General features: G+C 42.3%; 2 protein-coding genes across 2 annotated transcripts; both read left to right on the plus strand.

The window, feature by feature from the left end:
- The first annotated feature begins 4,091 nt into the window (after nt 1-4,091).
- Nucleotides 4,092-6,670, plus strand: tlx1 (T cell leukemia homeobox 1). The gene is made up of 3 exons (XM_086122317.1): nt 4,092-4,518; nt 5,067-5,304; nt 6,460-6,670. The coding sequence occupies exons 1-3, from the start codon at nt 4,098-4,100 to the stop codon at nt 6,668-6,670; spliced, it is 870 nt and encodes a 289-aa protein (XP_085978443.1). The 5' UTR covers nt 4,092-4,097.
- Nucleotides 6,671-8,769: 2,099 nt separating this feature from the next.
- Nucleotides 8,770-9,913, plus strand: sdhaf4 (succinate dehydrogenase complex assembly factor 4). The gene is made up of 3 exons (XM_086121250.1): nt 8,770-8,901; nt 9,119-9,232; nt 9,524-9,913. The coding sequence occupies exons 1-3, from the start codon at nt 8,823-8,825 to the stop codon at nt 9,631-9,633; spliced, it is 303 nt and encodes a 100-aa protein (XP_085977376.1). The 5' UTR covers nt 8,770-8,822; the 3' UTR covers nt 9,634-9,913.
- The last annotated feature ends 5,530 nt before the right edge of the window (nt 9,914-15,443 follow it).

Here is a 15,443-nt window from a genome sequence, read left to right on the forward strand (position 1 = left end):
TTTCTCCCAGTCTGAGTGTGAAATCTCTTTCATGCCTTCTACATCCAGCCCTGCTCTCTGTAGTTACTTTGTATTTTCGTTGATAAAGATATGCCAGCTGCCATTAACTGGTTGCCAGCCAATCGCAGGACACACATCGACGAACAACCATCCGCGCTCAGACTCACACTTAGGGACAATTAAGAGTGTTCCATTAATCTGCCATGCATGTCTTTGGAATGTGGGAGGTAACCGGAGTACCCGGAGAAAACCAATGGAGAACATGCAAACTCCACACAGGAAGGTCGGAGCCGGAATCGAACCCTGCACCTTTGCACTGTGAGGCCGACGCGCTAACCAGTCGACGACCAGACTTGTAATTCATTGTTTTTAGGTTTACCCACAGAGTTTGTAAATATGAATGGTTCTTTGCCTATTTGTGTCCAGTGATTGACAAGTGACCAATCCTGGGTGTATCCCACCTCTTGCCCTTAAGTCAGCTCAGTTTTTGTTTCTAACCGTACACAGGAATAGTTGTTATGATTGCATTGTTGTAGATGTTTCTGAAATGTGTTATTGTTGTTATTTTATGTAAAATGCTGTGGAAAGCACTTTGTTACAGCTGCAGCTGTTGTGAAAGCGCTACATAAATAAAGGATGCGTTGTATTGTATTTTATTATTTCACAAAACTTTAATCTCGGCCTCCCAATTTACCAGAACCCTCCATTTCACCACCTATATATAGATTCAGAATTGTAATGTGCAAATCTTTTAAATAAGCCATTTCATTCCTCTCTGAAGAGGAGCATTTAAGTGCTCCAAGAGGTTAAAACCCCACATTGCAGTCAGTGGTAATGGAAAGTGTAGTGAGTTGCTGACAGACCTGGCGCCAGAGATTTGGAGGTCAAGAGTCAAGGACTCTGCAGGTAGAACCCACCACACTCCTTCAGAAAGAGGGGGGAAAACAGCATAGGAACTACAACATTGCTTCAATACAAACACCAGAGAGTCTGGTGAAGCCGTGTGGATGTGTGTCAACACATTAACACACACTACTCTGGTCCAGCGTTTGTCCGTAGACTGCCAGCATAGCTTTGAGTTGGCCAATAAACCCTGAACCGACACAATACTAATCGATTAATACGAAATAAATTTTGGTATTTTGTGAAGCATAATTGGATGAGTTTGGGATGAAAGGGGATTAACTCCTATAGAGCAGAGATGAGAACAGAAAATCAGTGACCTATTTAACTCTATTTTTCTTTTGTTATGTTTCTTTTATTGCATGGTAGAATGGAGAAGTTCGAATTACAGTTTTGTGCAGTAATTCTACAAGAGTTTAAAATTTCAGCATGATGAAGCTTTCTCGTCGTCCAATAGCCAATGACATCTAACAGCCATTTTCTGTTGTGCTTGACCTCATTGGTCAACCTCAGGTGACCTCGGGAGGCAATCTTATGCAAAGGTTCACCTAAATCACAGTTTGTTTGTTTTTTGTTGGTATGTGCTATATGGTTAGCACGTCTTCCTGACAGCCAGGCGATTCTGAGTTTTAATCTCAACTTGAAAGAATCTATCTGGAGTTTGTCTGTTCTTCCCATATCTTTACTCTAATTACTCCTAAATGATTTCTGAAAACATGCATTTTAGGAGACTATAAGAGCATAAATCCGGAGTAACTTTTTGCGCAGAGACAGGTTAGACCCGGTTTTGGTAATTTGACAGAGAAGCACGGCCGACAGACCTCTGAGAGGGAGGGATGTGCTGCTCTGGGAATGTTCACAGCCGACTTCATTCAATGCCAATCAAAGGGGCTTCTTTCATTCCCGAAATGCAGAACGCTTGGAGTGCACCACAGTCTCAGCATGGCGGAAGCACATCTGCATCGTGAAGTGGGCACTGGGTTCATGTGCCCTTCTTCCCCTAGTTGTGCCGACCTTAAATAAAATAAAATAGAATGAATCCACGGGTTTTATGCCCGCTCTTCACATACTTATGAATAAAATACATCTGACACCCACCACACATGCCCGCGCAGGTCAGAATCTGTCTTCCTGTGCCCCGTTCCAGATCACCACAATCACATTACTCAAGCTGCACTAATATTTAGACCTGATCTCAGCAGGTATACATTTCGAGTGACTTTCGACCACCACATTGTCACTTCGAGTACATCTTCAAAGACACACCCTCACTGCGTCGGAATGCCCAGCTTGCCGGAGACTAATTGGCAAACAAAAAAAAGCCCAGCGAGCCTGATCCAACAATTAGGATATGCCAGCATTTGCACTCTCTCACGACATAGAACCCTGAGAGGTAAGCGGTAGAAATTATGTACACAAAGGTTAAAAAAAAAAAATCAGTACCTGCATATTCAAAATATGTGGCATTGTGAAACTCTACTCTGGACTGTGAGTCGAATGGGGAACCCACTCCTGCATCGTATTTCAATGTTTTTGCAACTGCTCTCCCCAATCATCATTATGGTCTGCATTATAGCAAGGCTCCTATTAAAATCTGATGTCGGTTGTTTGACCAATGAGGACCATTTAAAAGAGATGAAATATTAATATCCTAATGCCCTGTGTTAAGTAATTAAGCCCGAGAGGCTGCGAGCGAGAGAGAAGATCAGTGGGTCACTTTATTTTTCATGCGGTTGTTGTGTGAGTTGGTATGTTTATTTCTGGAAAGTTACTGGCACCTCTCCACATTTGCAATAATACAAGTGTTTTTGATGAACTGGCGATTAAAAAGCCATTACTTTTATTCCAATGAATATCTATTGAATGGAAAGGTACAATTCATCATCGCATGTACTCTAATCATTAATATTAATACAACACTTGTAATGGATGAGTATTGTTAGACCCATGGTTGGTTTTAGCTCTGCAAAGAATCCATAAAACAAAAACATTCCAGCATCCAACACAAATTCTACCCCCTCTGTAACAAATGAAAAAAGCATGTCAGCGTTCATATCAATGCCATCCCTCTGAACATGAATTATTAATAGAAACTGCTCCACGAAATGACCTAATAAACATCACTCATTTTGCAGAGATTCATATTGTTGGATTTATCCCTGGTAGATCAATTCAACAATATCTTAGAAGAATAATAAGCAAAACAATTATGTAAAGATGTTTCGACTCCTATCAATACTGACTGATTTTGAGCTTAGTCAGGAACTTGAAAACATTAACCATCTCCATGTTTTTTTTTACAAATTAAATCTGTCCCAATTGCGATCAAGGTTTTTTAAATGTTTTTTGTCTTTTTTTTTAATGATGATGATATGCAGTTTAGTCACTAGAATGTCCCCTTTCCAGTTAACCTGGGTTCATTTTCAACTTTGCGCCAGAGTGAATGTGAATATGAATTAATGATGGTCTATGAGCCCTGTGATTCACTGGTGACCTGTCTCAGGTTGCACTCAGCTATCAGCTGGGATAGACTCCAGCTTCCTGTGATCCTGAAAATGAAAATGGATTCCCCCAACATTCCAAAACATTCATGTTTGCTTTTTATTCCAAATATTCTAATATTCTCCATAGGTGTGAGTCATTTATCTATATCTGTTCTGTGACCAGTCCAAGGTTGACCCTTGTCTCCGGATCAAAGTCAGCTGGGAAAGACTCCAGCTCACCTGCGATTTTATAATACGGACAAGCGGCATAAACGACGCATGTATGGAATTATATTTTATTTTCCTGAATGCAACGTGTGTCGGTTGGTAAATGTGTTTCATAACATGTAAATTGAGTTGTGTTGTTGTTTATACTTAATTCTCGAGCACCATAGTTCCATAAAATGCTGTTGGAAAAGAAATTGGTTGTGAAAACACGCTCTCTGTCACACACGCACACACACACACACGCACACACGTTTTTTGCCATCTTGACTGATTTCTTCGAGCAGCTCCTGGGGGGGAGGCAGGCGGGAAGGGGGTCGGTGGAAGGGGGGGGGGGGGGTACTTGCGGTCCGTCCGATGAAGAAGACCGTCTGTATGTTGCAGACACGTGCGCTCGCTTGATAACGGCTGGAGAAGAAGGCCGGGGCTCACTTTTGGGAGTCCGGTTGGAGCAACGCGTGGTCACCGCGCCGATGCGTGGAGGCCATGGATCACATGGGACTAGCGGCACATCTGCAGCAGCAGCACACGCACGCGCAAGAGTCCATCAGTTTCGGAATCGACCAGATTCTTTGCAGCGTGGATCAGAGTTGCATGCTGACTGCGAGGATGCACGAGCCGGATTATGGACACCCGGTTTACAACGGCAACGCCAACAATGGCTTCGCCTGCGCGAACGCCGGATATAACTGCAACGGCACTTCGCTCGGTGGGTCTTATCACATGAACGTGGGGGTCAATGTGAGCGGGCCTAATCCCGTCGGGGTCATCCGCGTGCCTGCGCACCGACCGGTGGGCGGCGGGAACTCTTGTATGCCGCCGGTAACCGGGAACATCAACAACATCAGTGCGCTTACCTTCCCTTGGATGGAGAGCAACAGACGATACACAAAAGACAGGTTCACAGGTATGTAAAAAATAGAATAGAGTGGTTTAAAATAGAAAAGTGCGGTGTTGACATCAAGTCCACGAAATGACATTTCAAAGTGAAAATTGTAATTGTTGAAAACTGGAACGAAGGCGTGCAAAAAGTGAAACGGTGTTATTAAAGCTCCGACAATAAAGAACACAAGTGCATACTTTTTTGCATAAAATATGGAGGCTGTTGTGTAAGTTATATCGTTTTATTGACTTAATTGACGACTATACAGGTTAATATAAAAACAATTGGTAACCCGATTGGAACAAAAAGGTATGGCTTGGATGATACGAAATAAACATTTAAAAAAGAGCAGCATGCTGAGCACGGCAATTAAGAGGGTGATAAATTAATAGCTTTCTGCCCTCATCACTTAAAACTGAGCATTATTATCCGTGATTATTGTGCATTTGCTCTCTGTGCAAGTGTCTGCGGCTATAGCGAATATAATAGAACGTATTATCATGTCATGATGACTACTATATTATCTTTCACTGTGTTTTCTTGTTTTGCTCCTGTTGTTCCGGTCCGTCTAGTGTCTCTCTCACCGCTCACTGTAACACGTCGTGTAGGACACCCCTACCAGAATCGGACGCCGCCGAAGAAGAAGAAGCCACGGACGTCATTTACACGACTGCAGATCTGCGAGCTGGAGAAGCGCTTCCACCGCCAGAAATACTTGGCGTCTGCGGAGCGGGCCACTCTTGCCAAAGCCCTCAAAATGACCGACGCTCAGGTCAAAACCTGGTTCCAAAACAGACGTACTAAATGGAGGTAGAGCATTTAATTTTTTTCAGGGTATGCTCACCTGGCAGCGCTATTTTGATTCACGCTAGTGAAACTTTAAATGTTGGAGTAAGTTTGGTCATAGTTCAACACTGTAATCTCGAAAACATGTTGATTTACTTTAAGATTTTCATCCCAATCGATGTTTTGTGTGTGCGCGTGTGTGCGCGCGCGCGCGTGTGTGTGTGTTCTTTTATACAATTAATGGAAATTCGTGGTGGCGAGAGGACAGATTTTTAAGACAATTTGCGTCTGTTAATTCAACACGTCTTTTTATCATCGAGACAACAACAATCGCCATAACATTTCGAATCTACAAAATCAACCTGTGACAGTGGCGTGAAGAAGAAGAAGAAGCCACGGCCGTCATTTTCACGACTGAATCTGATGTCATGGAATGAGATTTTAAGTTAAATGGGACACGGATGTACATGCTAGATCAGAGTCGATTTTAATGCTGGCATTACGAAAACACAATTTATTGTAATGAGACAACATTTGGCAGACAATACTTTACATCGCCAAATTTGATTTTTAAAATATATTTGTTTTTAATCTCACGCGGTTTCCAAAAAATAGAACGAAAGCGGCTACTTTGATATTGTCAAACCCAATCAAAGTGGGAACTGCTCTCTATTTTTACGGGAAGATAAGTGACAGCGAAATCCAGATCCATTTATCAAAAATAGAAAGCCAGTCGCACACGTAAACCTACGCAGATAAACTCCTAACCTTAATAATAATCGAATTCGACAGCATTTTAAAATCATACCATCATATTCAAATACCTTTCAAAATCCCAATATCCATTTAGAATTGGAATAACTGTACTGCGATTTGCCAACACTATCAAAAGTCAGTAAGATTGAGTTTTTTTAATGTACAGCGTTCGAATAATACTTAATAAAATAATTGTATTTTTTACATTTGTTTTCAAAGTACAAGGTAGTTGTTTTTATAAATCCTTCATTTTAAACACATCCAGCAATACAAAAAAGTAGAAGACTTAAGCCGTGTCAAATTACACATGATGTTTTGTAATTTTTAAGAGGAGAAATATTTTAAAAATTAACAAATACACGTATTTGTATATTCATTTATTCATCCATCCATCCTTGGTGTGCGCTCTGGCGTGTTGTGCAGGAGGCAGACGGCGGAGGAAAGAGAAGCCGAAAGACAGCAAGCCAACCGGATTCTAATGCAACTGCAGCAGGAGGCCTTCCAGAAGTCCATCAACCAGCCGGTGACACCGGACCCGCTTTGCTTACAGAATAGCTCTTTGTTCGCCCTGCAGAACCTGCAACCGTGGACCGAGAACACCACCAAGATCAGCAGCGTTACGGCCTGCGAGTAGGCGGCGAATGTTTCTGCGGAGCCCAGATGACTTGCAGGCTATCATGCTGGAACTATTTCTCACCTGACTATTTTTCCTTTTTCCTTTTCTCTGACTGAGCGTGCCTCTGGAAGGGGTATTTTGCACAAGCCCCGGTGATCCATTAGTCATGAAAAAAAATAGAAATAAAAAAAAAATCACGTTTGAAAGGCGTTGCTATCCAGCCTCATGAACAGCTTTTTATCTGCTTGTACCATTGGACGCTAATGTAATATAGAGAACACCTTTGAATATATGCCAATTCAAGACATGTTCAACAAAAGGTGTGAATATTGTTGATGATGGCTATTTTAGTATCTACATGGGCCAACAGGTCAACGAGCATCTTATTCATAAGATAGACTTCCATATCGTGAAAATATACCACCAGAAAGTAGTTAATTTAATTTGACATTTTAGCGGATTCACATTTTTAATGAACATTTATTAAAGGCCTTCACTTGTAAATCCGTACAATTCACTAAATGGACAACTTGACAAAACTCGAATCACGCTCTGTCGTGCAGCTGCATTTTTTTTTTTAGCAAAACCACGTCGCCGAGTTAAGTTTTGTACTTGACTGCAAATCAATTTTGTGTGATGAGTAACACAGAATTTTTACTCGCACTCCCAAGGAAAAAAGTGTCGAACACTGCTGATGCGTTTATGGTCATATCATATAGCCCTATGGAATACAATTTACAGTATATCCAGCCAGCGATTTTACTTTAATGTATTGTTACACAAAAATATTCAATGCAGTTCTACACCACTGCTATACAGTACTGTCAAAGACAACTGTAATAATAATAATAATAATAATAATAATAATCGAGTGGGAGTTCAGCTACCTCCCGAAGTGAAAAATGTGACACTATGATTTCAATGTAAGATTTTTCTCGTTGCTGCGCATTGTTTGAACGATTTTTTATATTTTGGAAAGCACAAACGCGCCAGCCATTATTTTTGTTTTTAGAAATGCGAGTTTGTTTTTTCAACCATGGCTCATCAAAACGAAGTTCAGTCCAACTGCTTGTAAATAGAAATAGCCCCGATTTCCTATATATTTTAACAAGATGGAATTGTATATTTAAGATGTTGCATAGTAAACTGTGTGCGGATGGATGAAAATCTCAGTGGTATATCGCAATTTATGGAAAGAGATATGTGAGTACGTGTCAGTGTCTGTGTGTAATGTGACATTCCCCAGGACCGCTTTCCTCAAGGCGAAAGAAGAATTCACCCTCCCTTCAAGAGTGAAAACTGTTGGAATTCCTCTCTCTCTCTCTCTCTCTCTCACACACACACACACACACACACAATCACACACACACACATCACAAGCACACAAACTCGTGCGCGCGCACACAATCACGCAGACACATGAGGTTCATAGAAGCTGATAAAAATTAAATAGATTAGAGAAATTACGACTCTTAAATGCAAAATATTATTAATCGCTACCTCAGTGCCTACATTTTTTAGTAAGGCACCATGTAGAGTATGCATGATTTATATGAGTGAAACAAACAACACCGAGGCAATAAAAATAACTTTAAAATGACTCAAATGTTATTTATTAATGATCTGAATGCGGCATTTCAGTTGATACAGTGTGTAATTTAAAAACCGACAGCACGAGGAGGCTACTTTTGTTTGTCACATATAAAATGCTTTAAAAAATGTTAAAACCTTAATTAATGCAGTTTTATTTTTATTTCATTACTTTAGTGGTTGGTTTAAAAAAATACTAATCTATTTATAATAACGACAGGCCTGTACCGATATTAAAGTGTTATTCCATTTTTAAAATCATATCCATTTTGTATTTTGCTCATTTATTTAGTTGTTGAGTTAAGTGACCAAATATTTATCGTCATTCTGACCACAATTATAGTAAATAGAGAATATTGTTTTACTGTGCTGCAGGGCGGTGATAATTGTACCTGATGTAATGTAATATAATGCAGTTTTGGCCAAGTAAAACGTAAGGAAATAAGGAAGAGCTTTGTCGCTCTCTCGTGGTAATACAATAAATTACAATTACGTACAGATCTTCCGTCGCAAAATGATTACGTCATGTTTGACAGCGTCACAACAATTGTGTAATTGTCCAGACAGAGGAAGGTAACAGATGTCTCGCTTACTGTCATCTGTTTCCAGCTGCAAATATTTATTTTCAAAGAGTCTTATCTCGGAATCGCCATTGTTAGGTGAGTCACTCCTTTTCCGTTGTTGATACCATTTAAGCAAAGCGTTATATTATCAATATTAACTGCAATGGTTTAACCTTAAGCTTGGATGTAAGCTGCCGATTAGTTTTTGCCTTCGACTCTGCGAGGAGAGGTCCACTGTGCCCGACCTAAACAGATAAAACCAAACGCTCGAACTTCATCACGAATAACGTGTCTTGATTTTGATCGCATTCAGGATGGTTCCGGTTCGCCAGTGGTGCAGTAAAAGATCGAGCACCTCTGAAAAAAGCTACAACTCCCCAGGGACGGTTTGACAAGGACGAGGAGAAAACCAAGGACGTTCTGGAGAGTAAGAATGTTTTGGGGAGGGAGTAAAATGCTATCTATCTATCAATCTGTCTCTCTGTCCGTCTCTCTCTCTCTCTCGATGCTTCCATCCAATTTACAGTCCATACTTGTTGACTGAATTTCACACAAAACGACATAGCCTTAACTCGCATACAATAACCTATGCATCACCGTTGAAGGCTTAAAATTTTAAAACAAATGAATATGTCACCACCTAAGATTGCATGACACCACACACAGTTAAGTGAGGCTGATACAAATGTATCATACTGAATAATCTCTTTTCCCCAAGGGTTTCCTGAGGATGTGAATCCTGTGACAAAGGAAAGGGGAGGTCCCCGAGGTCCAGAGCCCACCCGCTATGGAGACTGGGAGAGGAAGGGTCGCTGTGTGGACTTCTAATTCACTGCCTAAGTTGTACAGTCTTGCACCTGAAAATATCAATTTGAATGTTGTTCATTTGGTATGTCTGCAATGTTGTTAAGATCAGACAGTGAGGAAAATACGTTTGTGAGTGGTCTAACAAATCCAACCAAGGACACAAAGGAGGTCTGCCTTAAGTCTTATGGTTTTGGTGGCACTGAGAAGCAGTTAAAAATAGAGATCCTCTTCGAATTTTTCAACACAATCCTTACCCACTTTTCCAAAGCCAATTCCAATAAAGTTATCCATCCATCCATCATCTGATCGCTTATCCTTACGTGGGCTGCGGGCGTGCTGGAGCCGATCCCGGCTGTCTTCGGGCAGTAGGTGGGGTACACTTTGAACTGGTTGCCAGCCAATCGCTGAGCACACATAGTCGAACAACCATCCGCGCTCACACTCACACCAAAGGACTATTTAGAGTCATCCATTAACTTGCCATGTTTTTGGACTGCAGAAGGAAACCGGAGCACCCGGAGAAAACTCACGCAGGCACGGAGAGACCATGCAAAGTCCACACAAGAAGGCCGGAGCCGAAATCGAACCCTTAACCTCTGCACTTTGTGGTGCTAAGCAGTCTTCCACTGTGCCGCCAGTTGGGATGTTGTGTTAAACATAAACAAATAAAAACGGAATAAAATGATTTGCAAATCATGTTCAACCTGTATTTAACTGAATACCCGACAAAGACATATTAAATGTTCAAACTGATAGTTGATTGTTTTTCATAAATAATTATTAACTTTGAATTTTATAACTGACACGTTCCCAAAAACAGGGTCATGTGTACCACTGTGTTACATTCATCCATTTTCCAATTCCCTCATCCTAACAAAGGTCATGGTGGGTGCTGCAGCCTATCCCAGCGGTCTTCTGGCAGTAAACGGGGGACACCCTGAACCGGTTGCCAGGCAATCGATGGGCACACAGAGACGAACAACCATCTGCGCTCACACTCACACCTAGGGACCATTTAGCATAGGTGTCAAACTCAGGTCCTGGAGGGCCACTGTCATGCATGTTTTCCAAGTCTCCCTTTTGCAACACACCTGATTCAAATGATCAGATCATCAGCAACCTCTGCGCAAGCCTGACATTGAACTTGTTCATTTGAATCAGGTGTGTTGCAACGGGGAGACTTGGAAAACATGCAGGACAGCGGCCCTCCAGGACCTGAGTTTGACACCTATGATTTAGAGCAGGGGTGTCAAAGTCAAATGGACGGAGGGCCAGATAAAAAATTTTGCTGCAAGCCGAGGGCCGGACTGATCGAATGTTCATTGAAAAATGACCACATATAGTTTATTGAACCAAAGTTAATTGACTGAAAACCTAACAAATACATTCCAATATGATCAGATAAATAAAGCAACATTTTCTTATGGCTCTGTCAGTAAACTTTAATTTTCAACAGGCCCAAAAAACAAATTTCCTTTGTATAAAAATACCCATAAAATGAATGAAAGAAGCCGGTATTATTGAAGGCACCATCAATAAATCGTCCATATTGTCTCTTTTAGAAAAAGTAGGCTAAATTTACTTACAAGAAAAACAAATAATAGCAATTTTCGATCATTTACTCGAATAAAATATTTTTAAAACATAATTGGATTTAAATACAATAAAATAAAGTGCAAAAATTTATTAACCAAAAACAACACTTCAAGGAGAAGTAACATACAGTGAAAGCCGATATTATACTCAGAGATGAAAGTGGACTTTTCTGAAAATTCCGCATGAATTAGTTTACACAAAACGCTATTCAAATACTCGACATTCAATGATTAATCTTCCTTTTGTGTGCACACGTGTACCCTTTGTGGCTTACGTTCTCGCCGAAATTTCGAAATCTCTGAGATATGGCGAGGCCATGAGAATGCGAGGCGAGGGTATTACTGTCGTGTTGTGGCGACGCCACTCAAGCTAAGCGAGTCTCAGCGGTAGATAGTCCGCTGCGGTCTTCTGTGCGTGCTTCAGCGCGAACATGTACGTAAGCGCGTCTTTTGATTTCAACCAATCAGCGCTGACGCAACGACGCCCCCCCCCCCGACGTCACGCACAACAACAGCTAAGCTAAAGTAGCCTAGCCACACTCGAAGTTGGACGGACACGTCTTTCTGCCAATCTGTGTGTTTCCCTTTTTGTCCAAATATTTTTTTACGACAATTGTCTTGTCCACGGTGTCTTTTATTCGTTCCACTGGGGTTTAGCGAGTGTGTTTATAAAGAGACAAAAATCTCTTGACTGTTAGTGTCTCAACATGGCTACGCTCGTGAAAGCAAAACAACGAACTCAAACGCGTTCAATGTTTTCAACTAATATCCGGATTAATTTTAGGCAAATTTTCCTAAATTCTCCGGAGAGATTTTCATAAAAATTTGAAAAACCCGGAATTCGGGGAAATCCGGAGGACTTTCATCTCTGTAATACTTTAATTTTTAAACTTGAAGTGAGTAAAAACTCTGAAATGTGATTGCACAGTAATATTCACTTCTTTGAGGCTGATACTCGGTGGTGTCTTATCTTTTCTACAAATTCATCAATACTATATTTTGGGTCAGGCTCTGAGCTGAGCAAATCCTCAAAATTGAGTGAAGGTGTTCAGCAGTAAGTCGACTTCTGTGTGATGTTTTGTTCAGCTTCATCGAAGAAAGTAGTTGTTCACACAGGTATGTGCTGCCAAACTTTCGACAACGTTTGATCAGCCTGGACGGGCAAACTGCACAGCACCCACTGCCGTTATCTTTTTCATGCATAGGATGTTAAGCCAAAAATTCCTGTCACGCTTAGGCTGGAGTCCACTCCGCGGATGAAAATTGACAACTGGGCAACGTCAGAAACTTCAGCGTTCTCATCCACAGCCAAGGAATATGCGATGACATCTTTTCCGTTTTTCACAAGCTGCTCTTTTAGATAAATGGACAACTGCTCTACTCGCTCAGCAATTGTGTTTCTGCTCATGCTCACGTTTAAAAAGAGTTGCTTTTTTTCGGGGCAAACTTCGGCACAAACTTTAAGTATACAGTTTTTAATGAAATCCCCCTCCATGTCCATATTCTTGTTTTGTTCGCGTGTTTCGTTTCATGATGTTGTCTCAGATTACACTCTTTCAATACCGCCACACTTTCTCCGCACAGAAGACACACAGGTTTTCCAGCTACGTCCATGAACATGCACTCCGACTCCCACCTTGTTTGAAACCCCTGGTTCTCAGTGTCCACCTTCCGTTTTGCCATTTTTGATGGGTATCTGCAAGTTAACTTCACTGCTATGCGAACGACTGCTGCACTAATATTGAAATAAAGCGCCCACTGCTTGGCGCGTCACCGTTGCATTGTGGGAAATGTAGTATTGGTGCGTGTGAAAGATCTGCGGGCTCCCGGCTTGCAGCGGTCTGCGGGCCGGTTCTAATAATAAATCAATATCATCCCAGGGGCTACTGAAAACATTCTCGCGGGCCGGATCTGGCCCACGGGCCGGCACTTTGACATTTGTGATTTACAGTGTTCAATCAGCCTGCCATGCATGTTTTTGGAATGTGGGAGGAAACCGGAGTACCCGGAGAAAACCCACACAGGCCCAGGGAGAACATGCAAACTCCACACAGGGAGGCCGGAGCTAGAATTGAGCCCGGTACCTCTGCACTGTGAGGTCGGCGCACTAACCACTGGATAACCGGGCCACCCTGTTTTCCATCAAATGTTATTTTCCCATTTCATAAACGTTTGGGAACTGATGACTGTTGAAGCTTTGTATGTTGAAGTCTTTTCCATTGCTGCTTGATGTACAGCTTCAGCTGTCAACAGTCTGGGGTCTCCGTTGTCATATTTTACATTTCATAATGCACCAAACATTTTCAATGGAAGACAGGTCTGGCCTGGAGACAGGCCAGTCCACAACCCGCATTCTTTTATGACAAAACTATGCTGTTAGAACAGCAAATCTATGCTGTTAGAACAGCATAGATTTGTGATTGATTTCAAAACCTCTCTTTACCTTTCAACATGAATTAACGGTGCCTTCACAGACGTGTAAGTTACCCATATGATTGGCACTATCATAGCCCCTTTGCATCAGATGCCAGTGTTTGAAATTTGTGGTCAAAACAGTCCACATGGTTCCTTTCCTCTTTGTCTTAGAGGACACGGCGTCCACATTTTCCCAAAACAATTTGAAATATGTACTTGTCACACCACAGAACACTTTTGCATCAGTCCATCTCAGATGAGCTCGGGCCCAGAGAAGCCGGCGGCGTTTCTGGGTGTTCTTGTTAAATGGCTTTTGCTTTGCATTATAGAGTTTTAAGTTGCACTTCTGTATAGAGTTCCAAAAGGTATTCACTGACATTATGTTCCTTAGCCCATGTAGTGATATCCTTTACACATCGATGTTGGTCTTTCATCCAGAGGCATCGAAGGTCACGGGCATTTAATGTTGGTTTTTGGACTTGCTGCTTACATGCAGGGATTTCTCAAGATTCTCTGAACATTTTGATGATATTATGGCGATGAAGAAATCCCTAAATTCCTTCCAATTGTACGTTGAGGAATGTTGTACTGAAACTGTTCCACTCTTTTCTCATGTAGTTGTTTACAAAGAGGTGAACATCGCCCTATCATTGCTTGTGATTGACTGAGCATCGCAAGAAAGCTCCTTTTACTGTATACCCAATCATGGCACCCATCTTTTCCCACCCAGTCAGCAAAGGCATCTGGCCCGCATTAGGCATGAAGCTGGCACAGCTGGCCTCGTGTCGGCACTGGCATAATGCATGTGGGCCGAACACGGCCCAGGAGTGACAAAAGAGGCACTGTCTTGACTCTGGCAAACCAGATTGGGCCAGTTGTGGAGTGAAGTATTTGGGCCAGAAATCAATTTCAACTACGGCCCATATATGGCCAGCCACTATTGAGCCACCCTTTAATACAGTTTTAGATTTTTTTTTTCTACACACAGCCTTATTTTACAATTGCAGACCGATGCGGAATTACATTTATGACACACACACACACGCGCACGCACACACATTGCACACGCACGTACTAATTCTTGTGCACACTCGCTGGTGAGCACACACAAATTAAACATGGTCAAGTAAGATTATGTTGAAGTCGACTGGCAACAGCGAAAGAAGGTACAAGTTTTGAATTTTCGTGTTTTTTGGTTTTTTTCCTCGTATGTCCATCCATCCATCCATTTTCCGAACCGCTTGATCCTCACTAGGGTCGCGGGGGGTGCTGGAGCCTATCCCAGCCATCTCCGGGCAGTAGGCGGGGGACACCCTGAATCAGTTGCCAGCCAATCGCAGGGCACACAGAGACGAACAACCATCCACGCCCACACTCACACCTAGGGACAATTTAGAGCGACCAATCAGCCTGCCATGCATGTTTTTGGAACGTGGGAGGAAACCGGAGCACCCGGAGAAAACCCACGCAGGCCCGGGGAGAACATGCAAACTCCACACAGGGAGGCCGGAGCTGGAATCGAACCCGGTACCTCTGCACTGTGAAGCCGACGTGCTAACCACTGGACTACCGGGCCGCCCTTTCCTCGTATGTATGTACTTTAATATACAACAGTCAAGTATTGCTACACTCCGACACAATAGGTGGTGATGCACCGCAAACGTTAGCTGCCACCCGCCAATTAAGAACAAGAGGAATAAGCAAGAAGAACATCCCTGTGGTGGGAACGCTGGGGCTCTTGGGCCCCTGACGCCGCTAAATGCCCACTAGCCGTTGGGGAAGGAGGTGGGGTCTCACCGGAAGGTTAGACTCGGAGAGGGT

This window comes from Hippocampus guttulatus, chromosome 10 (assembly GCF_054856545.1).
Source record: "Hippocampus guttulatus isolate MCC_2025c chromosome 10, RoL_Hgut_1.0, whole genome shotgun sequence".
NCBI lineage: Eukaryota > Metazoa > Chordata > Actinopteri > Syngnathiformes > Syngnathidae > Hippocampus > Hippocampus guttulatus.